The 27,594-nt window shown below is 50.6% G+C and overlaps 1 protein-coding gene across 2 annotated transcripts in view; it reads left to right on the top strand.

Moving 5' to 3' along the window:
• SLIT1 (slit guidance ligand 1) overlaps window positions 1-27,594 on the top strand; it is a 187,712-nt gene that overhangs the window by 140,762 nt on the left and 19,356 nt on the right. For both annotated transcript variants that reach the window (XM_003825418.6, XM_034931237.3), the window contains exons 19-28: window positions 1,580-1,723; window positions 2,028-2,194; window positions 4,977-5,109; window positions 7,331-7,399; window positions 10,536-10,607; window positions 13,384-13,455; window positions 14,232-14,303; window positions 23,644-23,807; window positions 25,950-26,074; window positions 26,361-26,458. In XM_003825418.6, the coding sequence (XP_003825466.2) occupies window positions 1,580-1,723; window positions 2,028-2,194; window positions 4,977-5,109; window positions 7,331-7,399; window positions 10,536-10,607; window positions 13,384-13,455; window positions 14,232-14,303; window positions 23,644-23,807; window positions 25,950-26,074; window positions 26,361-26,458 (1,116 nt within the window). The remainder of the gene's footprint in view (window positions 1-1,579; window positions 1,724-2,027; window positions 2,195-4,976; window positions 5,110-7,330; window positions 7,400-10,535; window positions 10,608-13,383; window positions 13,456-14,231; window positions 14,304-23,643; window positions 23,808-25,949; window positions 26,075-26,360; window positions 26,459-27,594) is intronic.

The following is a 27,594-nucleotide window of genomic DNA, read 5'->3' as shown; positions in this document are numbered from 1 at the left end:
GTGCCAGCATGGACGGGTTCTGGCGAGGGCCCTCTTCTGGGTTGCAGACTTCTGACTTCTCATTGTGTCCTCACATGGTAGAAAGAGGGCAAGAGAGCTCTCTGGGATCTCCTTGATAAGGGCACTAACTCCATTCATGAGGGCTCCACCCTTATGACCTCATCACCTCCCAAAGAACCCCCATCCTGATCCCATCACACTGGGGATTAGGACTTCAACATAGGGATTGGAGGGGATCACATTCATTCTGTGACAATATCTTTATTGTGAAGTTCATATATAATGCATGATAATACTCTTGTTAGGAATTCCTAAAGATGGAGTAGTCGGGTGAAAACACAAAGTGTCATTTTGGGGATTTTGCCACATCTCACCAAATGCACTTCCAGGGAGGTATAAAGGCATCTCCTGCCAGTGTGTGGAAGTGCCCAGTCACTCACACTCTCACAGATCCTGGATGTCATTATTATTATTATTAGATTTTTCATTCTTTTTTAATTTGGCAGGCAAAAAATCAATATTGCGTAAGTGTCTTTGATTAGTAGTAACATTGAACATTTTTGTGAATGTTGATAAACCATTTTAATTTCTTTTGTGAGTTGGCTACCCTGTGTTGACTTGGTTTTTGTTTTTACTTTTGGTTGGCAAGTGAAATTGAGCTGGGTTTTTGTTGTTATTGTTGTTGTTGTTTAGGGAGACAGGGTCTCACTCTGTCTCCCAGGCAGCTGGGGTGCAGTAGTGCCATCATAGCTTACTGTAACCTTGAACTCCTGGGCTCAAGAGATCCTCCCACCTCAGCCTCCCAAGCAGCTGGGACTACAAGTGCACACCACCATGCCTGGCTAAGTTTTAAATTTTTTTGTAGAGACAAGGTCTCGCTATGTTGCCCAGGCTGGTCTCAAACCCCTGGTTTCAAGTAATCCTTGGCCTCCCAAAGTGCTGTTTTTACAGGCATGAGCCACTGCATCAGGCTTGGGCTGGGTTTTTGAAGATGAACAGCAGCTTTTCCAGATGTAGATGAGGCAAAAGAGTATTCTAGAAAACTGTCACAGCGGTGTAGCAGGCTGAGGGCTGGTCCATCTCTAGGGAGGCAGGCAGGTGCCAGGGCTGAGATGGTCCGGGTCTGGGTAGACGTGGTCTCAGGTCACAGTAAGGAGTTCGAGCATGACTCGGTGGGCAGTTTGGAGGCTGTTAGTGGACTTTAAGCTGGAGAGTGACATGATGGATTAGGTTTCAGGAAGTCTCCTGGGCACTGATGTGGAGCATGGCCTAAAGACGGGCAGGAACTCTGGGCACCCAGGGCACGGAGGCAAGGCCAGCATGGGGGACGGGGCAGTGGCAGGGAGAGAGAGACAGAGCCTCGAGGCTTCTCAGAGGCGGGGGCGGGTCTGGAGTGGGCACAGGTGTGTAAAACTCGCCTCACCTGGCCGGGGCCTGGCTGGTGCGTGTTCCTGGCTCTGCGGCTCACAGCCTATGGAGGAGAACTGTGAACGAGCCACGATGGCGGAAGCAGCGTGGCCCAGGTGGATGGCTGGCAGGGCAGCAAGGGTCCCCTCCTCCCTCCCCCGTTCCTCCCCAGAATGCTGCGGAACAACCGCATCAGCTGCATCCACAACGACAGCTTCACGGGCCTGCGCAACGTCCGGCTCCTCTCGCTCTATGACAACCAGATCACCACCGTATCCCCAGGAGCCTTCGACACCCTCCAGTCCCTCTCCACACTGTGAGTCCGGCCTCCAGGACAGGCGGGCAGGGGCTCTGGAGCAACCGTCCCAACCGTCTCGGCCAGCCACTTTGAAAGAGCTCACCCTGGGGGTGCTGGGTCTTCGTGGTTTGCTGAAACGTGGGTTCCACATTTCGAAGTCTCCCTCCGGTCCTCAGAGCCGGTCCTCTTGCTGATGGGTGGTGGTCTGGGAGACAGTGCCATGTGGCCATGTGGCCCTGTGTCCGTGGTGGACAGGAGGGGTTTGCTGGGACCTCTGAGAGGGGCAGAGTGTCTCCATGGCCGCCTGGCCTGCCTCTTCCAGGAATCTCCTGGCCAACCCTTTCAACTGCAACTGCCAGCTGGCCTGGCTAGGAGGTTGGCTACGGAAGCGCAAGATCGTGACGGGGAACCCGCGATGCCAGAACCCTGACTTTTTGCGGCAGATTCCCCTGCAGGACGTGGCCTTCCCTGACTTCAGGTGTGAGGAAGGTAACTCGTGGCCCCCCAGTGGCAAGGGAGAGGGCGCCCTGGGTCCAACCAGTGGGGTGGGGCAGGTGAGGAAGATGGGAGTGGACAGGCAGCACCCCCTGGCATGCCCCTGAGAGGAGAGGTTAGGTGGGGAGGGGAGGCCTTGTTTTCAGGAGGAGACGACCCTGCCTGGTGGTGTCTTTGTGTGGTTATAAGAGCAATAAAGTTCCTATCCTTAAAAAATGGGAAAGTACGGATAAAAGAAGGAAATAAACTTTACCTATTATTCCAGCGCTCAGAGAAAACAGTTCCCATTTTAGTGTAGTTTCTTTCTGTAAGTTTGGTGAACTCAGACCTGCCTTTTGGCTGTCCCTAAGCGCTCTAGACTCATGGGGTCACCTTATCTTAATATGCAATGGAACCCTTTTGAGTCCCCTCCCCCATATGTAGGAAACCCTGGTCACTCTTTGCTCCAATGCCTTGTTTCCTGGGACTTCTCAGGGTAGCCCCATCCCTCATTTTTTTGCCACAGCACCAAGCACGGAAGGTCACTGTAGGAAGCAGATTTTTCTCAGTGCAGCCATCCCATCCTTAGTGTCTCTCAGCACCCTGCCGCAGGGAATTTCTCCCTGGCTGACCTCAGCTTCCAGCCCCCTTCTCCGCTTCTGGGTGCTAAGGTGCCTCCCTTCTCCCTGGTCTCTCCCTTTCTTGCCCTCTACCCCCTGCAGCCTACTCCCAGTGGCAGCTCCACCCTCAGCTGGCCTGGCCAGGCCACGTGGCAGTGGAGAGCTTTGACTTTCACCCCAAGAAACACCATCAGGGTATTTTCTAAACAAAATTAATGAATTCTCTAAGAATACTTTTGCTTCTGACTTCTAAAATTAAAAAAAGAGTCTATACTATTTACATATATATTTTATTAATTTATATAATAATAGCTTGCAAGTCTTTTTAAAAATGTCTGATTTGTTTAAAACCTAACTATATATTTGGGGCATTTTCTCATGCCATTAACTATCCTTTGGAAACATTATTTTTTCCAAGATACGGTTTCCTTTTATCCTTCTTTTTACAAAAGAAATGCATCCTCATTCCTTAAAACAACAACAACCAAGGACAACCAGAAGGAGGATTTAAAAAAGTTACTGACAGGCCAGGTGCGGAGGCTCATGCCTGTAATCCCAGCACTTTGGGAGGCTGAGGCGGGCAGATCCCTGAGGTCAGGAGTTCAAGATCAGCCTGGCCAACATGCTGAAACCCTCTCTTTACTAAAAATACAAAAATTAGCCAGGCATGGTGGCGCATGCCTGTAGTCCCAGCTACTTGGGAGGCTGAGGCAGAAGAATCTTTAGAATTTGGGAGGTGGAGGTTGCAGTGAGCCGAGATCACACCGTTGCACTCCAGCCTGGGCAACAGAATGAGAATCTGTCTCAAAAAAAAAAAAAAAAAATTAACGATTTGCCCACTACCCCCCGGCCCCCATGCCCCAACTCTGGATAACTCCTGTCGACATTTGCTATGTGGCTTTCCAGATCTTTGCTGTGTGCTCATGTGCACAAGTGTGGCACACAGAGGATCTTGCAGGGCCACCTGTGAAAACCTTTCAACAGGATGGACCGCTATCTGGAAGGCTCCACAATTGATGTAAGCAGCCCCCTGCTGCTGGACATTCAGACAACCTCCCAAGTCCCGCTCCAATGCATCGTGCTGCCAGGAGCACCCTCGTAGATGCTCCCTACGTATATATTCCACTCTCCCCTAGAACAGCTTCCTAGAGGTGAAAGGATGTGAATATTTCTAAGATGTTGCTGCTGAGAGCCTGGTGGCCAATCGAGCAGGTTCTGGAGGCAGGCTGCTTGCTCCAGGCTGGGGCAAGTTTCTGAACCACTCTGCCTTTAGTTTCCTCATTGCTCCAATGGGCTAATAGTAACACATTCACTAGAGAGCTGTTCTGAGGATTCAGTGAGTTCACCCTTATCATGTGGGGCCTGCACACAGGCGACCTGCATAACTGATGGTCACTGTCACCCGGGAGCATGTGCTACCAGCATCCCAGCGTCCTCAAGAACTCCGACCGTGGTGATATTATCATCTCTCTGACACCCAATCAGCAGAAAGGAAGGCACAGATTTATTGAATAGATGAATGAATCAATGAAGGGATGGTGTGGTATCGAGGGCTCGGATTTTGCGGCAGCCAGACCTGGGCTCAGACTCTGCATTGCCTTGGACCCACTTTATGATTCAAGCAAGGTGCCTAATGTCTCCAGACCTCAATAAAATGGAAATTCATCCACTTGTTCATTCATTCACTCAACTCATCTGTTTTGAGGGCTGCTGCGTGCCAGGCACTACACTAGGCACTGGGCTCTATCAGTGAAAAAAGAGGAGAAAAGAGGCCCAGGTCTCCATCCTCCTCATGCCTGCATTCTAGGGGACGATGCTGCACCCCTGACTGTGCTGTTAAGGAGACAATGTCGATCCAGTGCCCGGAGTAGCAGGCACTCCGGGGATGGGATGGTGCGCGGCCATCCTCCTGTTCTACTTTGACCAGGTCCACTTTGAGTTTGAGGAGAAAGAGATCAACTCAAGACCTATTTTAACCTCAAAACTGCTCCAGGGGCCTTCATCCCTGGTGGTGGTGGTGGCTGGCGGGGAGGTGTGGTGCACAGACTTACTGATGGCCAAGGTACTGTCAGAGGGGTCTTCTGTTCTGAGAGGCCCCAGAGCATGGCCCTGACTGTAGGAGGCCCTACAGCGGCCCGTCCACCTCCCTGACAGGGGCTTCGTGCCTTCTTCCCTAGGCCAGGAGGAGGGGGGCTGCCTGCCCCGCCCACAGTGCCCACAGGAGTGCGCCTGCCTGGACACCGTGGTCCGATGCAGCAACAAGCACCTGCGGGCCCTGCCCAAGGGCATTCCTAAGAATGTCACAGAACTGTGAGTAGCTCAAGGCCTTGCCCCCTTCACGTGGGTCCACCGGACGGGGACAGTGGGGGCATTTCCTGAGGGGCTGGGGCCTAGCCATGGGACGAGGAGGTGACCAAGAGCAGGCATTAGCTGACTAGGAGCTGGAGTTCGGGCTTTGCAGAAAACACTGCCTCCAGAAAGGCTTTGAGCTTCTCTCTGATTCCCCCTCTGCGGTCACCTGATGACCGCATGGCAGCGAGTGCTTCCTCCCTTTAAACTAAGCTCCGCCTTTAAAATGAGGAGAACCTTGCTTTCCCGCCTGTCATTGTCTCAGTCTCCTGTGTCATGAAGACACAAATGTGATTTTTGCACCAGCAGTGTAGTGTTCTTCACATGAATCTACTATGACCCAGATAACAAAACCCCTTTTGTTGGATATTTGTTTCCAATTTTTTTTTACTGTCATAAATAGCACCAGTGCTAACACCCCCTCACTGAAATCGCCAGTCAGAGAGCGGTGCGTTTTTAGGACTCTTGCTGCCTTTTGCCTGATGGTCTTCCAAGAAAATCTGTTTCCTTTGCACTCCCATTGACCATGTGAGAAGGTGGCCTTCTTGCTTCCCTGGGTCAGCACTGAGTATGGTGCTGAAATCCTGGCTGATTGGTATTTGGTATCTGAGCGCATGTGGAGGATTGGACATAGATGCATTTGACAAACAGGAATGGAGAGCTGGGACTTCTTCAGCAGACACCTCCCAATGAAAGACTCTGGCCAGCTCCTGACCTCTGACCTCTTCCTGTGCTCTGGGGTTGATCCCTCCAGGCCTCCAAAGCTGAGCTTTTCTCCCCCCACCCCCAGGACCAGCGATGAGGCTTCTATTTGTTATTTCTTGCATTACCAGCAAGGCTGGCCTTTTCTTCACAAGCACATCAACCACTGCGGGCCTTTTCCTGGGCCTGGCCTGCCCCGTCTTCACCCTGTTTTCTACTGCAGAGTTAGTGTCCTACAAACCTCATGAGTCCTTGTTTTCTCCTTGGAGCCTCCTAGCAGCCCTGAGAATAATGGGATGGGTGGGGCAGCCTACCTTCTTTGACTGAAGATGGTGAAGTTCAGAGCCTGCGAAAATCTTTTAACTTCTCTAAACCTCAGTTTTGTCATCTGTGAAATGGGACTACTTGGGTATGTGGACGAGGACTGCTTCGAGGATCAAACGAGATGGGTGGGAAGTCAGTTTGTATGATGCAGAGCGAGGGGTAAGGATGAGCACAGCCCTCCTTTTGCTCCTCTCTGGGGCTTTGGGAAGTGGGGGAGAGCTGTCCTGCAGGCTGTAGTTAGTTGGGGGGTGGGGATCCTGTGCTGGAGCTCAGCTTGGCTCAGCTCCTGGCATTGGGCCACTGCTTAGCACCTTCAGGCTGGAGGCATGAATGGTCAACAATGAAGGGAAGAGGGGGAGGTTCAGAGCATCTTGAATCCCAAGCTCTATCCTGTAGAAATGGGAACCTTGGGAAGCTTCGGGCTTAGGAGGATTTCGGTGGGCTTGGTTTTAAGGACAGTGACTTGGATAGCAGTGAGTAGAGTGGAGGCCAGAAGGGAGGTCCAAGGTGCAGAGAACAGACAGAAGAGGATGCAGCAGGAGCCCGGGCATGGGTGGTGGTGCACAGTCGGCGGGTGGCATGAGAGTGCAAGGAAAGCAAGCTGTGAGAGAGCAGCGGTGGCACTGGCTGCAGAGGGAGGAGGAGAAGCGACATCAGGGTGCGGAGCCTGGAGGGCAGGAAGGCAGAGGGGTGCTGATGTAATGAGGGGAAACTGGTTGGGCAGTCTGGCTGTGAATCAGCTTCACAGCCCATGCTAGCAGGTGGACAGGGGGCCCTGGGAGCTGGCAGGGCCCGGTAACATGCAAATCAGATCTATTTGGCCAGGAAAGAGCAGAGCAGGGAGGGGAAGGCAGGGGCCCAGGGAGTGTCCATGGACAAGGAGGAGGCTGGGAGGGTGAGAAAGGAAGCGAGAAGGGAACCGAGAGAGGCCACGTGACTATTGGCTTTTTACCAAGTCCTCTGGGTGGCACCTCCCCAGATGGCTTCAACAACGTACATATTTTCTCCTCCCATAAGTGATTCTGGGCCCATCGTGTGGCCTATGTGGAGGAGAGGAAATGAGAGCTAAGTCCCTGGCTGCAGGGAAGGCTGTACCCAGCATGGGGCACCACCAGAGGTGGAGATGGGCACTAACGCCGCTGTGTTCTCTCTGCAGCTATTTGGACGGGAACCAGTTCACGCTGGTTCCGGGACAGCTGTCTACCTTCAAGTACCTGCAGCTCGTGTAAGTATCCAGGCCGCTTGAGGACAGGAGGGCCTTTGACATCTAACCATCAGGACTCCGGCTTTCCTGGAATTTCCTACGGACCTCACTTGGGCAGATCCCGCTTCTTTTCCTTTCCCTGCTCCCCTCTGGGAACAGCTGCGCCTAGAGCTGTTTTGCCACCTAGTGGCCACGATTGGCAATTACATAGTTCCAGGCCATGTTGGGTTGGACCTGCCTCCTCCTCCTGCCCATGCCGTCTCCCCAAAGCTCCCCCGTGAGGCTGGTCGTGACTGTTAAAAGGGTTATCCTGGTCGGGCGGGCACGGTGGCTCACACCTGTAATCCCAGCACTTTGGGAGGCTGAGGCGGACGGATAACCTCTCGAACTCATGTTGGAGTTCGAGACCAGCCTGATCAACATGGAGAAACCCCATCTTTCCTAAAAATACAAAATTAGCCGGGCATGGTGGCATATGCCTGTAATCCCAGCTACTCGGGAGGCTGAGGTAGGAGAATCGCTTGAACCCGGGAGGTGGAGGCTGCAGTGAGCCAAGATCGCACCATTGCACTCCAGCCTGGGCAACAAGAGCAAAACTCCGTCACACACACACACACACACACACACACACACACACACACACACACAAAGGGGGTTATTCTTGCAAGGTTAGGAGCCAAGGAGCCAGGAAAAGTGGAGGGTGATGGAAAGCTTCTCGGTCCAGCTCAGCTCTCAAACCAAGTATGAACTATGGCAGCTACAAATACATACCTGTAACTAAGTTTTTCTTCAGGCTACGCCTCTGCTTTTCTATTATTTCCACCTTTGACCCCTTCTACTCCATGAAAATATACAAAATAAGCCTCAGGATAATAAGTTCAGCTCCTTTTAGTTTTCTAGCCTACCTAGCTCCTCACTTCAATTGTCTTGAATCTGCTCCTTGGCCAGATTCTACCAAAAAGAAGTCCAGAGAACATTCCATCTTAGTGTGATTTGGAGCAGTCCCACTCCAAGTGCAATCTACGGGCCCACATCAGTCCCAGAACTGTTTGTAATGGGTTTGTAATTAGATATGGTGCTTACACCAGAATCTAAATCAATGTATTGCTTCCTTTGTTGAGAAAGTCTTGCTATGGAAACAATGTTCGCTAAACTAAGCTAGGTGTGGTGACCGGATCTTGGCCCAAGTTTCTTATTGTGCGTTGGTGAAATTTAGTTCAAGGACTGGCTACTTTGGGCGGCTCTGGCTTACAGAATTTTGAAGCTCCAATTTATCTGTCTTTGCTTAATGACCTGGCCAATGTGTGTTGAATGTTCCAATGGGAGGGGTGGAGAAGGGATGGAGTAGTGTGATTCAGTGGCTGGTGTCAGAGTGCTTTGAGCCAGTGAAACTGCCTCTTGGGGGCTGAAGTACCACCACCTCCTCATCACAGGGGAGGACCACAAAGTGTGTTGAACATTCAGTAGAGCACTTAAATATATCTCCAAAGACAGTGGAATGATTTAGAATTAGATTAGAGAAACGTTCAGGAGGAGAAGATGAAGGCACGGCACATCGTTGCATTTTCTAAATGTTTCCTGAGCTGAGAGCGCATGAAGTGGGCAGATGTGAAGGCCCCGAAGTCATGGCCCCCTCTCCAGACTGTCATGGTTTAGGGAGGATGCAGGGGAGGGGAGGGAGCGCATAAAGTCGTGTGAGTGATAAGGGTTCCAACAGAGGTCTATGCTGATTAGGGCTGTGGCTCAAGGAGGATGTGATCAACTCAGGGAGGCGGCTTGCGGGGAGGGCATCTTGGAACACGAGCTGGAGTTCATTGGTGGGCAGAGGGAATAAGCTGTCTGGGGCCACAGAGTGTAGTCTGCTCAGAGAACTTCAAGAAGCCTAGTGAATCCTAAGCCTGGGAAGTCTTCGGAGCAGGGAGCAGAGGGAGGGAGGGGCAGGGGCTAGACCCAGGAGTGCCGACAGGTGGCCAGCTAGAGGGCCTGGAGTCCACATGCTAGGCACATGGGTGCCACTGTGGGGTTTCGTCAGCTTTATGTCATAGAGAGATTGCTCTGGTGCCACCCTCATGGCAGATGGATCAAAAGGGGCAAAGCAGTGGGTGAGAGATGAGGTCAGAATCCCAGGCAGGAGCCAGAGAGAGAGGACGCTGGCTCAGGAGGAGGGCACGGTGCGAGAGGTGACCAGGGCCACCAGCCAGGGGCGGATCAGATGGGTAGGATGAGAGGGCAGATGTGTGGGCAGGCAGCATTATGGAGCTGGAGCCTGGGGGATGGGGCGTGGTAGGGAGAACAAGATGCGGGCGGAGTTTGAGTATCTGTGGGCATCAGGAGGAGAAGTTCATGAGAGGACAGGCTGGGGCCATGGGGAGGGGGGCACTGTCAGCACAGGGGCGTCCCCGAGGGCACCCAGATTGGACTAAACAGGGCACAGATGGGGTTTAGCAATCCCCATGCCTCTGGGCTGAGTACAAAGGAAGCTTCTACCAGAGACTGAGGAGGCACAGCCAAAGGCCCCCAAAGACAGTCGGGAGCGGAGGAAAGCGGGTGGCGGGAGTTTTGAGAAGAGGAGAAGAGCGGTCAGTTGTGTCAGATGCCACAGGTGACTCGGAGAGGCCATGGCAGCAACCTGGGCTTGTGGCCAGTGGACCGGCTTTGAATCTGGCTCTGCCTCCGACCAGCTGGTGACCCTTCAAGAGTCACGGATCCCTCTGAGACTCTGGGTCTTTGTCAAATGGGGCTGCCCTCTCCCTCATAGGACTGCCTCGTAGGGAGGGCTTCTGAACCAGCCCACCTAAGGTGCTGGCAGGAGAGAAAGGAGAGAGTGCTGGATCTGGTCAGGAGGCCACCAACACCCTGGTGGGAGTGTTCCCATGGTAAAAAGGGGCAGAGCCAGGCTCTGCTTTCAGAGGGATGGGGGTGAGGGTCAGGAAATGGAGGCACCAAGCCCTGGTACCTGAGGGAGTTGAGGGAGCAGCGCAGCACTGTAGCTAAGCAAGCGCTGAGACCCGAGGCTGTGCACCAGGGCTCCTCTCCACCCCTGGCCAACCTGGCTGGGGAATGGCCCTGGGCAGAGTGAGGGAGGGGAAGAAGCCCGTGAATGTGAGCCAGGGCTGAGTGAGTTCTTTCTAAACCATGATGCCTTTGCCTTTTCCAGGGACCTGAGCAACAACAAGATCAGTTCCTTAAGCAATTCCTCCTTCACCAACATGAGCCAGCTGACCACTCTGTGAGTCCCAGCAGGGCTGGGGTGGGGGGCCCCGGGGCCATGGCTGTGAGTCATTCCCTAGCCCCAGCCTGTGCTTTTTGCTCCCAGATCCCTTGCCTGCAGACGCCTTGCCCTCTGGAGAGGGTGCCGGGCCTGAGAGCCTAAAAGACTTTGAAAAAACATCTTTCATTGTGAAATACAACATATGGTATATATGGAAAATAATAATGCAAAAAGTAAATAGTGCAAAAAAATAAATATACAGTTTCACAAATAATCATAAAGCTAGCACACATGTAGATACCAAGTCAAAAATTAAGGACACTCGGCCAGGCGCAGTGGCTCACGCCTATAATCCCAGCACTTTGGGAGGCAGAGGCAGGTGAATCACTTGAGGTCAGGAATTCAAGACCACCCTGACCAACATGGTGAAACCCCATCTCTGCCAAAAATACAAAAATTAGTCGGGCTGGGTGGCGGGTTCCTGTAGTCCCACCTACTTGGGAGGCTGAGGCAGGAGAATCGCGTGAACCTGGGAGGTGGAGCTTGCAGTGAGCCAAGATCGTGCCATTGCACTCCAGCCTGGGTGATAGAGCGAGACTCTGTCTCAGAAAAAAAAAAAAATAGAACAGTGCTAGCACCTTGTCCCTTCCTGATCCTTATTGCTGTCTCCTCCCCTACCCCGAGGCAGCTGCTGTCCTGACTTTATGAGGATCACTTCTTTTATTTTCTTTACAGCATTACCATCTACATAAGCATTTCTAAATAATATAGTCTAATTTTGTCGATTTTCACTTTGTTCAAGTGGAATCATATGGGTGATAGTCTTTTGTATCTGGCTTCTCTTGCTTAGCATTGTCTATGAGATCCGTTCATGCCACCGTGGCAGCTGTGGTCTGTTCATTCTCGTTGCTAGGTAATGTTCCTTTGGAGGAACAGGCCACACTTTCCTCATCTATTCTAGTCTTGATGGATATTGAGGTTGTTTCCAGTTTGGATTGTTGTGAGCGGTGACCCTCTGAACATTTTTTGTGGCCATATTCTAAGATATTTAAATGCTGGCTTTAATTATATTCCAAGCAATTGATCAGAACATATTACCAAGTGTCCCTTATATTTGCCTGGTGTGTAAAAGTATCTCATTCACCTTCCAACACCTCACTTTACAGATAGAACAGTAGAGCCAGTACCCAAAAAAGGAAGGGGACCTGACCCAGCCATTCTCCAGGAGCTGAATGTGGGCCCAAGCCAAAATACAAAATAAAAAAATTAGTCAGGTGTGGTGGTGCACATCTGTGGTCCCAGCTACTTGGGGGGCTGAGGTGGGAAGATGGTTTGAGCCTGGGAGGCAGAGGTTGCAGCGAGCCAAGATCACGCCCCTGCACCCCATCCTGGGTGACAGAGCTAGACCTTGTCTCAAAAAAAAAAGAAAGAAAAAGAGTGCTATTCTTGATAATCCCCTGCTCCTGCCTCTCCCAGCTCCGATACCCAGGCAACCACTGGCCTGCTTTCTGTCACTGTAGGTTAGTTTGCATTTTCTAGGGTTTTACATACAAATGGAGAAAGTCGTTTTTGCTTGGCTTCTGCGCCCAGCATGATTATTTTGAGCTTCACCCGTGGTGTGGTGTTGCATGTGCCGGTAGCTCTTTTTCATTGCTGAGCTGTGTTCCACTGTACAGGCGTGGATGTGCCACAGTTTGCTCATCCATTCATCTGCTGGGGGACACGGGGGCTGTTTCCAGCATGACGCTATTGCAAGTGTGATTTCCCTTGTTAATCTGCCTGTCTGCCCTGGATGGATTCAATTACTTGGAAGCATTTTGGGACAGTGGCTTAGCCTGTGGGCTCTGGAAACTGAAAGCTGTAATGAAAATCCCTTCTTAATAACTTTTTTTTTTTTTTTTGAGATGGGGAGTCTCGCTCTGTCGCCCAGGCTGGAGTGCAGTGGCGCGATTTTGGCTCACTGCAACCTCTGCCTCCCAGATTCAAGTGATTCCCCTGCCTCAGCCTCTCGAGTAGCTGGGATTATAGGCGTCTACCACCATGCCTGGCTAATATTTGTATTTTTAGGAGAGACGGGGTTTTGCCATGTTGGTCAGGCTGTTCTCAAACTCCTGACCTCAGGTGATCCGCCCACCTCAGCTTCCCAAAGTGCTGGGATTACAGGAGTCAGCCACCGCATCCAGCCTTCTTAATGACTTAATAATGTGACCCTGGAGAAGTTTTTTCACCTCTCAAGGCCTCAGTCTCCTCATCTATAAGATGGGAATAGTGACAGCACCTTCCTCACTGTCACAGCTTTTCAATAGTAAATTATTGTAGATGACTTTGCCTGTCCTCCCTGGAAGTGGTCGGCTGAGACGGTGAGCTCCCTGCAGTCAGGTGTCACCTTCGTAGGGAACTCGCCTACGCACCTTGCTGGGGCAGCCCCTTAGGGAATGTTCTCAATCATAACAACAGCAACTCTCCTTTGTTGAGGATTTATTGGAGCCAGGCATGATGCTAAGTGCTTCACCTGGATTTCGTCCCCAGGACAGCCCTGTGGAGTTGGCATTATTTTTGTCCCTATTTTACAGTCGGGGGAACTGATTGAGGCAGAAGGGATTAGGGGGCATGCCCAAGACCACCAGCTTCTTAGGGCACAGCCCAGCCCATGCACTTGCTGGCTGCTCTGCCTCCCCTCACAGAGCCCGAGGAGGCTGCGGGGTGAGAGGGACCTCCACGTCCTGGGCGGCGGCTGTGCCCACAGGGGCCAGGCGCTAACACAGTGCCCTTCCTCCGTCTCCTTCCTCCGCAGGATCCTCAGCTACAATGCCCTGCAGTGCATCCCGCCTTTGGCCTTCCAGGGACTCCGCTCCCTGCGCCTGCTGTAAGTCTCCTCACTCACCATCCTGCCAGAAAATCCACCCCACTGAGGGTCCTGCCACCCACCTGGTGGGCAGAAATGTTCCCATGTCTAGGGCCCACGCTGTGCCATGGTGGAGTCCAGAGTGCTGTCACTTAAGCCCCTGTGGATACTCTCATTCCCAAGAAGCTGGGGCATGCATGGGAAATGATCTGAGAAATGGGGGTTGCTGTCACCCCCAAGATGAGTTTGTGGTGGTAGCAGGGGGACATCCAAAATAAGGTGGCCCTTCATTTGCATGTGAGACTTCTGTTCAGATTAAAGAATGTTTGTTTGCAAGAGACTTGTGAACCTCTTCTACGAGTTCTCACTGTGAGGTTTTTGCCCTGGGATCAAAGCCCTCAGTCCGTCCATTATGATGGCCTCAGTCAGCCCACCAGGGTCAAGGTGACATTCTCCCAGCCCTAACCTGTGGCTGGCCTTCTTAACTTCCTAAGAAGAAGCGCCTCCCCCTTAGGCCCCTCCACGAAAAGAGGGAGGGCTCTGGGTGCACGGGTCCTATTTGTAATATAAACACAGTATTTCAGTCTTCCGAAGGGCTTGGGGACAGGGCGGTCCGCCTGGAGGGTTTCTTCCCTGTGGCCAGCTGAGCTAGGGGCCATCTCCTTCAGGTCACTGACTGAGAGGCCTAGAGGGAAGGCACGGCCTGTCCCCTCTCTGCAGAGGGCTGGGCCTCTCCCTCCAGCAGGTCTCCCATCTCTGTCCCTGGATAAGGCACCAGCAGCCTCTTCTCTTCTCAGGTCTCTCCACGGCAATGACATCTCCACCCTCCAAGAGGGCATCTTTGCAGACGTGACCTCCCTGTCTCACCTGTGAGTACCCTAGCCCCTTTCTCTGGGCCTCTTTGGATTTCAACAGGACTTGGTTTCTGAGAAGACCCCACCTCCTGAGATTGTCAGAATTTGTTGCTTTTACTCTGAAATTAAGCTTGTGAACTTCCCATGTGCACCTTCTGGGACTCTTATATGTCCAGTGGTTCATCAGCCACAGCAATAGAGTAGAAGAACAGTTCCTCGCAAGCAGTAGTGAAGGTTGTCATGACCATTGATCGATTGCTGTGCACTTCGCCTGCCTCAGCTAATGTGCGCCTCACAGTTTTCCTACAGCATAGGTGCTGTGGTTCTCATCTTTCACACCGGGAAATGGATGGAGAAAAAGTGGGATGCTTGCCCGAAGCTGCACAGCTGCAGGGTGGTGAGGTTTCTGACTCCTAGGCCAGTGCTCTTAAGCGCTCCACTAGTACTGTGCCTCCGACTTCACACAGTGCAGGATAAGCTCTGGAAATTTACTGCCTCCAATAGGTGCTGTAATTCAATGTAGAATTACTTCCAAAACCATTTAGCTAGCAGTGCTATGAGAATTCCTTAAAAGCAGTGGGCTTGATTCCTCAAAAATCTCAACATAGGATTACTGTATAACCCAGCAATCCACTCTAAGAGGTATATCCAAAAGAATGGAAAGCAGGGACTCAAACAGATGTGTGTACACCAATGCTCACTGCAGGATTTTATGCAATAACCCCGAACTGGAAACAGCCTATGTCCACAGATGATAAACAAAACGTACTACACACATACAATGGGGTATTGACCATAAAAATGATGAAGTTCCGATGTGTGCTATGACATGGATGAATCTTGAAGGCATTATGTTAGGTGAAATAAGCCAGACACAAGAGGACGAATATTGTATGATTCAGTATATATGAGGTACCTAGAACAGTCAAATTCATAGAGACAAAAAGTAGAATGGTGGATGCCAGGAGCTGGAGGCAGGGGCCATGGGGAGTTGGTGTTTAATGAGCACAGAGTTCTTTTGGGGTGATGAAAATGTTTTGGAAATAGGTAGTGGTGATATTGTACAACACTGTGAATCCAATCAATGTGACTGAATTGTACACTTAAAATGTTGAAAGTGGCAAATTTCATGTGATATATATATTTTGCCATATAAAAAACAAACGAAATCAAAAAGCACTGGGCTGTGACAGGGCCATCCTAATTCTGGAGGTTGGGCTGGGCACTGAGCAGGCACATTCTCTCCTGGCATCTCTTGGCATTACTGGCTGAGGCAGGATAGGAGAACTGTGGCCACGTGGACTCTGCCTGGCACCTCAGGTGCAACTGTCTCCTTTTGCTGTCAGCCCCATCCTCAAGCCCTAAAAGGGCCTGGTGGGCAGGCATACCCAGGTTGGAGAGCCTTTTGGGGCCCCGAGCCACTCTTCTTGAAGTTCATTCACTCATCAGTCTCGCTAGATTTTCTCTAAGACTCACCTTTTCTACATTTTAAACTCTAAAACCAGAGTGTATATTTAATATGGTAATGTTCCCCACCCTTCAGAAAGCATGTTAAATCAGCGGTGCATCAAACAATCTTAGACTTCAGGAGATAAAATAGTAACAGGTGTTGCTCTTTGAGGGTCTGCCTGAGTCAAATACTATACTCTGTGCCTCATCTACAAGGTCTTGATTACTCCATGATTGAACCGGGAAGTGCGTTTTATGTTATGAGCCACCTCCACATGATTGGCAGGAACTGTCTTGAGGACCGCACTGAAGATTCCAGGGCTGGACCTGGACTCAGTGGGAGGGGTGCTGTGATTGATTTGTAATGTCTGCCATGGAAGTGGGAAGGGTAAGGGGCTCTGCCTCAGGTGGTAGGATTTGATTTATTATTTCCATTTTACAGTCCGAGGTTCTAAAAATTTAGGCAGCTTCCCTAGGATTTGAATTTAGGTGTGTCTGATTCCAAAGCTCGCTATTTATTCTTTACTCTATTGCCTTAATAAATACATCCTGGGTAACCAGAGTGACTCTAGTGCTGAAGAATTTACTAACACAAGGTTTCTGCCCACTGTGACCATTTGGGATCTTATAAAGAGAATTCAAAGGAAGCAGTGACTAACTCTGGGCAAGTCCAAGGGGCTTCACAGAGGAGGTACCATTTATGCTGCCATTGGAAAGGAACTAGGAGTTGGCCAGTTGGAGAAAGTGAGGAAGGGAATTCTAGGAAGAGGGAACAGCATGTGCAAAGGCATGAACATGAAAAAATGGGATGTTCAAGGATGCTGCGTTGTCCAGCATAGGATAAAGGGTGTTTGGTTGGGGAAGGAATGTGGGGTGGGAGGAGATTAATCTGGAAAGGGACATTGGAATTCTGTTGTGAAGGACCATTTGTGCCTGCTAGGGAGGTTGCACTTCATTGTGTAAAGAAAGGGAATTGTGGGGAACTGAGTTTCAGGAAACTCCTGGAAAGCCCATGGTGACATACAGAGGGTGAGTGGGGTGGGAGGAGGCAGGAGTGAGCCCTGCTGGAGGTGGTGCCTCTGGACATAGGCCAGGTTGGGACAGTGTTGTTTATTGTTCCTACTGACTTGAATTCACAGGGGCTTGTTTCCATCTGTGTTGGGTAATTTTTGGTTGCATGCTCATTTTTGCTGACATGTCTTTAGGAACTCTGAAGAGCTAAGTTGGAGATGCTCCTCTCCAGAGTGCATTTGTGCTTGTCTCTGCTGGGCACCAAGGGCTGCTGCTACCCTGGGACCACATAGCTTTTGTTGCATACACCTGGGCATAGCCGAGTGTCCACTTTCACTGTCCACCTTAGCCTCTTCAGCATCTAGTCTACATTTTACACCTTTGCATTCCCCCCCGCTTAATGTATCTCTTCTACTCGGGGTTCAACTGTGCAGATGTGCAGTTGGCTACCTTTTCTCCTTCCTCATGAGAACCAAATAACACCCGAGTACATCTTGTCTCCAGCTCAAAATCTAGAGGTTTTGTTTTTCAAATGAGAGGTGAACAAACAACATATGTTTTAAGCAAACCAAAAAAACCAAAGCTGCAAAAACAAATTTTGAGCCTATACCCATCTATAAATTAAGACTTTCTTTAGGACAACAGTGATATCAGGCCAGAAGCCAGATCTAGTTTATAAGAAATAAACCAATAAGTAAAGATCAGGTTAGCAGTACTTGTAGAAAATGGCATCAGTTTTACTGATTAGATGTGTTTATTAATTGCACCTAAGCTTAATTTCTCTACGAAACAGCATCTGTGTGAAAGAAACCTTCAGTTGTTATCAAGAAAGCTTGTGGATAAATTCTGCCCTTTATACCCAGGGTTTAAGATGGAAACAGGCAGCAGCCTGGAAGATGTGTGTGTACTTATATTCATGTGTTTGCACATATGCACATGCAGTATTGATGGGATATATGTCATGTACACACATACAGTGGTTGTCGCCTCTGTGCTTAAGACCTGCAACTCTTCCAGAAAGAATATTGAGCACTTATAAGGAATTGAAGAACGGTAAAAGGATGACATAGACCCACTACATTCACTCCGGGCTTCGTGAAAGCTGTATGCAATTTGAAGGGAGGCCCTCGCACACGGCTCTATGACAAGTGACAATCGAGGGTTAGCCAGGAGTTACCATCCAGTGTTCCTGGTTCCCGAAGGTGCTGATGTTACTGAGAAGCCCTGCTCCTGATCTGACTCTGGCCAGGGCCTCTCCTGTCCACTCGCAGTGTGGAGGAGGGGTGTGTGGAAGAGGGGAAGTCTTCCTATTTAAAACCCTTGAACTCTAGACTAATCAGGACTTGGGGCTTCAGGTTCTTGTTCTGCCATCAACTTGCAATGAGCTTTCAGACAATTTATTCTTCTCTTGAGGCCTCTTTTCTTACCTACACAAAGATGATTTCTAAGGTCTCACATGGTTCACACATGCTGTAATGATTGTGAGCACTCTTTACTGTGCTGGACTTCAATACCCTGCACAATCCTCCGCTGCTATTTACTTTGCAGTTAACTCATCTTCCATTCAGCCAGCCAGCTATCAGCAAATATCTACTATGCACCAGGTCCCGGGCTAGGGTTCCCCAATGTCTGTCTTCATTGCTATAATCTGGCATTTTGTTGCCTCTCATTTGCTGTAGGCTGGAAAGCTAGATGTCCAAATTCATTAAGAATTTGGCATGAAAGGAAATATGGAAGGATTAAGTAAATTATGGCATGCCCATATGACAGAATAGCAAGTACTTAATAATGATGATAAAGACAACACATTTATTTATTTATTTATTTATTTATTTATTTAGAGACGGAGTTTCGCTCTTATCGCCCAGGCTGGAGTGCAGTGGTGAGATCTCGGCTCACTGCAACCTCCGCCTCCCGGGTTCAACCAATTCTCCTGCCTCAGCCTCCTGAGTAGCTGGGATTATAGGCACCTGCCACTATGCCTGGCTAAGTTTTGTATTTTTAGTAGAGATGGGGTTTCGCCATGTTGGCCAGGCTGGTCTCAAACTCCTGACCTCAGGTGATCCACCCGCCTCAGCCTCCCAAAGTGTTGAGATTACAGGCATAAGCCACCGTGCCCGGCCAACACTATACCTTATTATTTGATGAAAACCTAGAATAAAGTAGACTGTACACTCTGATGTACAAACATATACACAGGAAATGGAAGGGAATACACTAAAATCAAATCAGTTGCATTTATGGGATGATAGGTGGTTCTTTTCTTTTTGAATTTCCTTTGCACTGAGATGTTGTGCTTTTCTCATGCTTTTAGACAGGCATTCATTCATTCACCAGACATTGACTGGTGCCTGCTAGTGCCTGACACAGCTGGGGATTTAGTGGTTTCTGCCCTCAAATGCAGCAGGAGACAGTGATGCGCACAGATAGATCGCCTAGGAGTGGGGTGGATGGTTCTGTGACTTGTAAGACAGCCGGGGGGGCTATTTCAGTCCAGGTTACGCAAATAGGAGCTGGGTAGGGCCTTGGCATGAACAGATCAAATAGCTACTGTTTCAACTATTTCCATATTATGCCAGCGATCAACAACACAGGGTTATTTTTACTTTGGCTGGGGTATAAACCTGAATCTACAGTCCTTTTGGATTGGTGTGGCCTGGCTGCGGTGTCTGCCTCCCCAACCCCTGACCACCAAATACATCTCAGTCGGGCCTTGGCTCTGCACTCCCCACTGAGTTCACAGGAGTTTTCGTCAGGAGAAATAGTCCCCAGATGAATGCAAACTACAAGTACTACCGAAGAGAGGGCAAGGCAGTCCTTAGCCCCGAAAATCCAGCCTTTGGATAAATGAAAGCTTGTAATGTTGAATTCAGGTGTGGCTCAGAGTCTATTCAGTATAGAAACAAGGAAAAGCAAGTGTGGGCCAATCCAGAATTTATATTTTTGAATAGCTTTAGACGTGACTTTGTACCCATATTTTTTGTTGTTGTCGTTTTTTGTTTTTTTGTTTTTGTTTTTTGAGACGGCTGGAGTGGCATGAGCCACAAGTTGCCCAGGCTGGAGTTCAGTGGTCCGATCTCAGCTCACTGCAACCTCTGCCTCCTGGGTTCAAGCGATGCTCCTGCCTCAGCCTCCTGAGTGGAGTAGCTGGGATTACAGGCGCCTGTCACCATGCCCAACTAATTTTTGTATTTTTAATAGAGACAAGGTTTCACCATGTTGGCCAGGCTGGTCTTGAACTCCTGACCTCAGGTGATCTGCCTGCCTCAGCCTCCCAAAGTGCTGGGACTACAGGCGTGAGCCATCGCTCCTGGCCTGCACCCGTATTTTTTTTATGATGGAGAGAGGGGAAGGAGCACTTACATCTCAGGTGTCACTTTGCTGACGTTTATGGAGGGACCGTAAGCCACGCCGTGGGCCCTCTCATTCACAGGGCCTCAGATTTCATCTTTTTGGCATTTTTCTCTAAATGAGCTACAGGACTGAAATAAGGCATTCCCAATCATCTTTCAACTTGTGGCTCATTGCCAGGCCACACTCCTTATCATGTGCTATAAAAAATACTTTGAAATACATTGTGTATTTATCTTTTGAATAACATACTTATGTGACATCACACTTTTTGTTAGTATAAAAATACTAATCTGGTGAGTGTAAACATTTTAAATATACCACCATTTTTAAATTCCTGTTATCTTAAAAAGTCTTTGTTTTTCTAAACACACCGGAACTTCAGAAAAAAATCACCCATCCCATTAGCCAGGATGGATGCTGTCAGCAAATAAGGAAAGAAAAAAATGAAACACATGCCGAGGTCGAAACTGCTCTCTTTTCTGAGCTGTGTTGTTCCCTCGGCACCTCTTTTAGGTCATGCGTGCTTGTCTGTCTTCTCCCTCTAGGTTGCAGGCTCTTTATTGAAACATGAAGTGACCCCCAGATATATTAAGGGAGCCACTCAAGGTCGCCCAGGCACGGGGCAGCTGCGTGGGGGCCGGAGTCCAGGTCTTGTTCAGCCTGCTTTATAAGATTGTGAATCATCAGCTGAGCTATTTTGGGGAATTCCTGTTCAGAGCCACTGCTGCTTTAATCAGGTTGTACAGGTCTCAAGGGTAACTGCTTCCTCTGTCCTGCCCAGAAACAGGTAGAAAATGGCAAGGCATCCATTGGTTATTTAGTAAATCTGCCCATTCTCATTCACGTTATTTAGCCTTATATTTTCAAAATAATGTTGATATCAATGAACTTTAGGCATAAGGCATTCATATTTGCTGAGTCAGAGAACTCTGGCCCACTTTTCCTTCCCTCGCTCCCTCCCTCCCTCCCTTCCTTCCTTCCTCTCTCTCTTTCTTTTCTTTTTTCTTTTTCCACTGAGTTTCAGTCTTGTCGCCCAGGCTGGAGTGCCATAGCATGATCTCAGCTCACTGCAACCTCCCCCTCCCGGGTTAAGTGATTCTCCTGCCTCAGCCTTCCGAGTAGATGGGACTACAGGCATGTGCCACCACACCCGGCTAATTTTTGTACTTTTAGTAGAGATGGGGTTTCACCATTTTGGCCAGGCTGGTCTCGAACTCCTGACCTGAGGTGATCTGCCTGCCTCGGCCTCCCACAGTGCTGCGATTACAGGAATGAGCTACCTCACCCGGCCGGAATTCTGGCTCTTTCTTACCCTAAAATCCATGTCTTGTCCATCTCTAAGTCTCTCATGTGGTTTAGTGGAGAGATTCTGAGCTTGCCCATCAGATTGGTAAGAAACAAAGGGGTTGGCAGTATGTTGGTGCAGGCGTGAGAGCAGGCCCAGCCTTGTACTGATGGCCAGTGTAAGTGGATACAACCTTTGCAGTTGGGGGCGGGCTATTAGCATATTACACGTGCTTCCTCTGACCCCCAAATCCTACTTCTAGGCATCTGTTCTAGAGAAATTCTCACACCACACAAAAAGGAGCCAGGCGCAGTGGCTCAAACCTGTAATCTCAGCACTTTTGGAGGCTGAGGTGGACGGATCACTTGAGGCCAGGAGTTTGAGACCAGCCTGGCCAACTTGGCGACACCTCCATCTCTACTAAAAATACAAAAAAAAAAAAAAAAATTAGGTGGGCGTGGTAGTGCACGCTGTAATCCCAGCTACTCAGGAGGCTAAGGTACAAGAATCACTGGAACCTGGGAAGCAAAGGTTGCGGTGAGCTGAGATCGTACCACTGCACTGCAGCCTGAGCCACAGAGTGAGACCCTGTCTCATAAAAAAAAAAAAAAGAGGCATGTATGAGTATTCACTGCCATTGGAAAGAACCAGAATGTCCAGCAACAGGGACGCTGTCCACTGTGCCATGGGATATCCACTCTGGGATATTGCGGAACAGTTGGACACAATGAGATAGATGCTTATATGCTGACCAGGAAGATTCCCAAGACGTGCTGTTTAGTGACAAGGAGCAAGCTGCTCAGTAGTGATGTGATTTGTAAGGAGGAACCACGTGCGTACGTGTGGGAAAGGCCTGGAAGGCTACACGCCTGAGCATGGTGACCCTGTGACTGTGTGCCCCTTTGTGGAGGGCAGTGACAGTGGGGTGTAGACTTTTGTTTTTCGTAATGTGAATGTATCACAATTTATATAACCACTCCCCATTGATGAACATGGGGTTTCCAGTCTTTCCATTACAAATAGGCCCATTGCACAGATGTCTTTATGTGTGCCTACAGGTAAACGCCCAGAAACAATGGCTGGATCAGAAGGCAATTGCATAAGTCATATGATAAGTGTCACACAATTCCCCTCCACAGGCGCTCTACTATTTTGCACCCCCATCAGTAACACAGGAATGTGCCTTCAAAAAAATTGAGGTGAAATTCACATAATACCAAATTAACCATTTTTTAAAAAGTGTGCAACTCGGTGGCATTTAATCATTCACAGTGTTGTGCAGGGCAGACACTTGCTTTGTCTGCAATGCTTGAAAGTGGCTGACAATGAGAATGCATTCATGTGTTCTGTTTAATTAAAAATGCAAAGAAAAATAAAAGAGCATGGGCTTCGGAGGCAGACAGCGGCACATCTGGATCCAGGGGCTGCCCTTCGCTAGTTGTGTGACCCCAGGGAAATTACTTATTCCATGGGAGTCTCGGTGCCCACATCTTTGAGATGGAGAGGAGAAAACTTGCACAGTGGGGCTGATGAGATGATTCGGTGCCCAAACACAGGAAAAGCAGCTGTCTCATTGCAGGAGTCGATGTGGGTTGCTTTCTCCCCATGCACACTGGAGGCAGTGCATTCGTAGGCTCTGGCCCCAACAGCATGGCCCCAACAGCTTCCTGTTTCTCTGTGTGATCTTAGGCAAATTCCTCAGCCTTTTTGAGCCTCGGTTTCTGCACATGTAAAATGAGAATAGTAGCGTGTGGTGATGACTAAGTGAGACAATGCATATGCAGTGCTTAAAACAGCACTGGCAGCCAGGCACGGTGGCTCACGCCTGTAATCCCAGCACTTTGGGAGGCTGAGGTGAGTGGATAACCTGAGTTTAGGAGTTCGAGACCAGCCTGATCAATATGGTGAAACCCCGTCTCTACTAAAAATACAAAAATTAGCTATGCATGGCGGTGTGTGTCTGTAATCCCAGATACTTGGGAGTATGAGACAGGAGAATTGCTTAAACCTGGGAGGCAGAGGTTGCAGTGAGCTGATATTACGCCACTGCACTCCAGCCTGGGCGACAGAGCGACACTCCATCTCAAAAAAAAAAAAAAAAAAAAAAAAAAGCAGCACTGACTATACAGTAAATGCTCATGAAATGGAGGCTAAGATTTTTGCCAGCCCCTGGTGCAGTGCCTGGGACTCTAGGTTCCCAGTGGGCGAGGGACCCCATGAAGCTGTAATGCCTGCTTCTCTCTGCTTTCTGCTCAGGGCCATTGGTGCCAACCCCCTATACTGTGACTGCCACCTCCGCTGGCTGTCCAGCTGGGTGAAGACTGGCTACAAGGAACCGGGCATTGCTCGCTGTGCTGGGCCCCAGGACATGGAGGGCAAGCTGCTCCTCACCACGCCTGCCAAGAAGTTTGAATGCCAAGGTGAGCCTAGGAGCACGGCCTCCTGCTGCTGGGGGCTCACAGAACTTGCCCAACACTGCAGGGCCTTCCTAACATGCCTGCGTCCCTGTGGTGACCGCTGGGCGGGGGGTCAGGGGACAGGAACAAGGCACCTGCGGCTTGATGGCTGCCTTCCAATCCTGACATATCATGGACAAAAAGAGCCAGGCAGAAAAATCCCAGGCCGTCAGGGCCGTAATCCCTCCCTGTGGTTACATAAGGAAAATAAAAATAGCAGCAGTGTTTCTGGAAGCTCCAAGCCTCGCAGCAGAGCATGCGCTGAGACCTCCCTTTCGTAGGAATTGTGTTCAGCAGTTAACTTAGACCTCTCTCAGTCCCTGGTGGAGCAGGGGACCCAGCAGCCACTCTCCCGACATTTACAGAAATACAGAGCTGGAGTGTCACTGGAGGCTGGTTCCGGCTTTGCCCCGGGACCCTCCACTATGGGCATTTGTAAATACTCATTCAGGGATTGAGTGACTGACAGCTCAAGCCCCAGAAGCCCTGCTGAGCACAGACAGGTGGCTGAGTGGCTGCCGGGGCCGGGCTTTATGTGCAGGGGTACAGCGGGGGGAGGACACTGGAGGCCGTGGAGCACGGCTCCTGCCCTCTGCAAGCTCAGAGGCCACCATCGGAAATGAAGCTGACAGCTGTAGGTTAATGAGGAGGCCCTGGGCCACCCTGCGTGCAGGATGCTGTCACAGCCGTAACGGCTCCGGGGGGCCTGATCTGCGGCTTGGCTGTTGGGAGCAAGTCAATTTATGCTGAAACCTTTGCTCTGTGTTTATTTAATGGGGTGGGATTGGTGCTGGTGAGAAGGGGTTTTGTTTTGTTTTATTATTTTTATTAAAAGAGAACACACACATTAAAGTACACAGATCATGAGTGAATGGGTTGCTGAAGTTTCACAAACTGAACTCACCCAGGTAACCTGCACCTGGATCAAGAAACAGAACCCCAGCTGGGCGTGGTGGCTCACACCTGTAATCCTAGCACTCTAGGAGGTTGAGGTGGGAGGGTCGCTTGAACCCAGGAGTTCGAGACCAGCCTGGGCAACATGGAGAGACCCTGTTGCTACAAAAAAATTTTAAAAATTAGCTGGGCATGGTGGTGTGTGCCTGTAGTCCCAGCTACTGGGTGGAGATGGAAAGATTGCTTGAGCCCAGGAAGTTGAAGCTGCAGTGAGCCATGTATGCGCCAGTGCATTGCAGCCTGGGTGACAGAGTAAGACCCTGTCTAAAAAAAAAAATAAAGGAAAATAAAGGAAAAAAAAAAGGAAACAGAACCCCATCTCTACCCCAGAAGTCCGTCATGTGTGCTAGTCGTTGCTGAAAAGTGTTTTTATTTCTATTCATGCTCATGCCTCTTCAGCAGGAGTAATATTCCACCCCTTCTAGAAGGCATCTTCTGGGGAAGCCTGAGTTCACTGGTCTTCCTATTTAGTCTCCTGAGATCCTGCTGCCCCTTACGGGTGGTGTCCCAGGCGGCCTGGCTGTCGGCTCCTCTGGTTACTTCTACAACCAGTGCATCCTGGAGATGCTGGAGGGGCCTGCTGTAGCAGGGAGGTGGGGGAAAATAGTCCTCCCTGGCTCAGGCATGGAGGGTAACAACCCCTGCTCCCTGGTGTGGCCAACCTGCAGAGCCGAGCTTGGGCACGATGCTCACAAAGTCACCGTCTCCTCTCTGCCGAGGTGACCACCTTCTGTCCTCCTAGTCAGCAGGTGTCAGGATGGGGTCATTGCCTCAGAAGGGCATGAGGGGAAAGAGGAAGGGTTGGCCAACTTTGGTGGTAGCAACTGTCCCCTTCTTACATGGATCATGCGGCCCTAATGGCCACTGTGCACAGTGCCCGCCCGCCTGCCTGCCAAGCATGCTTTGCACACTGGAATTCACTGCTTTAGCCCTTCCAGCCCGGAGGGAGGGGCTGTCATTAACCCCATTTTACAGAAAAGGGTCTGGAGGCTGGAAAGGTGGACAGTGCAAGGGGAGTGTGAGCACGATCTGGGGAAAAATCAGGAGGGGAAATGGCTCCTTGGACGTGGGCTCCTCGGGGTTGAGGTGCTCTGTGCCCAGCCCTGTGCTGCCCACCCCTCCCCCTGCACTAGCACCCTCCCCTTGCTGCAGGTCCTCCAACGCTGGCTGTCCAGGCCAAGTGTGATCCCTGCTTGTCCAGTCCGTGCCAGAACCAGGGCACCTGCCACAACGACCCCCTTGAGGTGTACAGGTGCGCCTGCCCCAGCGGCTATAAGGTGAGTGGAGGCAGAGGCCGGGGAGGAGGAGGGCTCTTCGTGTACACTGCAGGGCTGTCCCCAGGGCCCAGAGCACTGCCTGACTCAGAGCAGATGCTTGAGTGAACCTGTAATCAATGACTTAACATATGAATGAATGAATGAATGAATGAATGAATGAATGAATGAATGAAAACAAGTAACTCCTGGGACAGGGAGAGGCTGAGCTGCTGAGGGTCTGGCTGGCTGTTGGCTCATACTAACTCCTGGGTCTCCCTGGGGTCCCCATCACTGACTTTCCCCCCAGGGTCGAGACTGTGAGGTGTCCCTGGACAGCTGTTCCAGTGGCCCCTGTGAAAATGGGGGCACCTGCCATGCACAGGAGGGCGAGGATGCCCCGTTCACGTGAGTTACCTGGAGGGGCAGGAGCCTGGTGAGTGCTGATGGGCCCAGCACCTGTGCCTCAGGGCCCTCCTCTCCATCAGGGATGGCCCAGGCCTCCTGTGCCCTGTGGGGAGGTGGAGGCGCACTGTCGGGGGCAGGCATGTACTCCAAATCATAGCCAGAGGGCTCTCCAAGCCCACCAGGCCAAGCCCTTCCTTGCCCAGATGCAGTGGGAGCACAGAGAGACCAGTGGATACCTAAGCCGCACAGCTCCCCAGCTCCAGGGTTGAGCAGGGCTTGGAGTGGGCTCTGCTGCCTCCTGCTCCAGGCCTTCTTCCTGCTCCTGCCAGGTGCCATGGGGGCCTTTTTGAAGGCACTCGGATTCCATGGCCAAAGCATATACAGTGCAGTGCCAAGGACCACAGCAGGGGTGTTTGAAATTCCTATAAATTTCCATTCAGGCCGTGCTTGGTGGCTCGCTCCTGTAATCCCAACACTTCGGGAGGCTGAGGTGGGCAGATCATGAGGTCAGGAGTTTGAGACCAGCCTGGCCAACATAGTGAAACCCCATCTCTAATAAAAATACAAAAATTAGCTGGGTGTGGTGGCACGTGCCTGTAATCCCAGCTACTCCGGAGGCTGAGGCAGGAGAATCGCTTGAAACTGGAAGGCGGAGGCTGCAGTGAGCCAAGATCATTCCACTGCACTCCAGCCTGAGCAACAAGAGCGAAACTCTGTCTCAAAAAAAAAAAAAGAAAAAAGAAAATTTCCATTCACCCCAAAGCCTCCAATCTCCCTCGAAGAGCCTGCTCCTCACAGTGCTGCCTGCAGACAGGGCCCTGGCCAGCCTCCTCAAGCTGCCCCCTGAGCCCCTGAGACACAGCTGGGGCTGCCACTGGGTGGTTGAGGCCTGCCCAGAGGTGGGAGCCAAGGCCTGTTTGCTTTCTCTGGGGTCCCCCCATCTCATGAGTCACACTGGGCACTGTGGGAGGGGATAGCCCTCCGGCCCTGCCCTGAGCAGCCCATTTTCTGCTATTCAGTGAAGGGGCCAGCCCTAATGACCCCATCTCTTAAGTCCTTCCAGAGCTGACATCACAACGCAAGCGCCCTCCCACTGGCTGCTCCCCCCAGGACCGCCCAATGAGCCCCACCCTCCC

The sequence above is a fragment of the Pan paniscus genome, chromosome 8, assembly GCF_029289425.2.
Source record: "Pan paniscus chromosome 8, NHGRI_mPanPan1-v2.0_pri, whole genome shotgun sequence".
Taxonomy (NCBI): Eukaryota; Metazoa; Chordata; class Mammalia; order Primates; family Hominidae; genus Pan; species Pan paniscus.
This window is presented reverse-complemented; position numbering and strand designations above follow the sequence as displayed.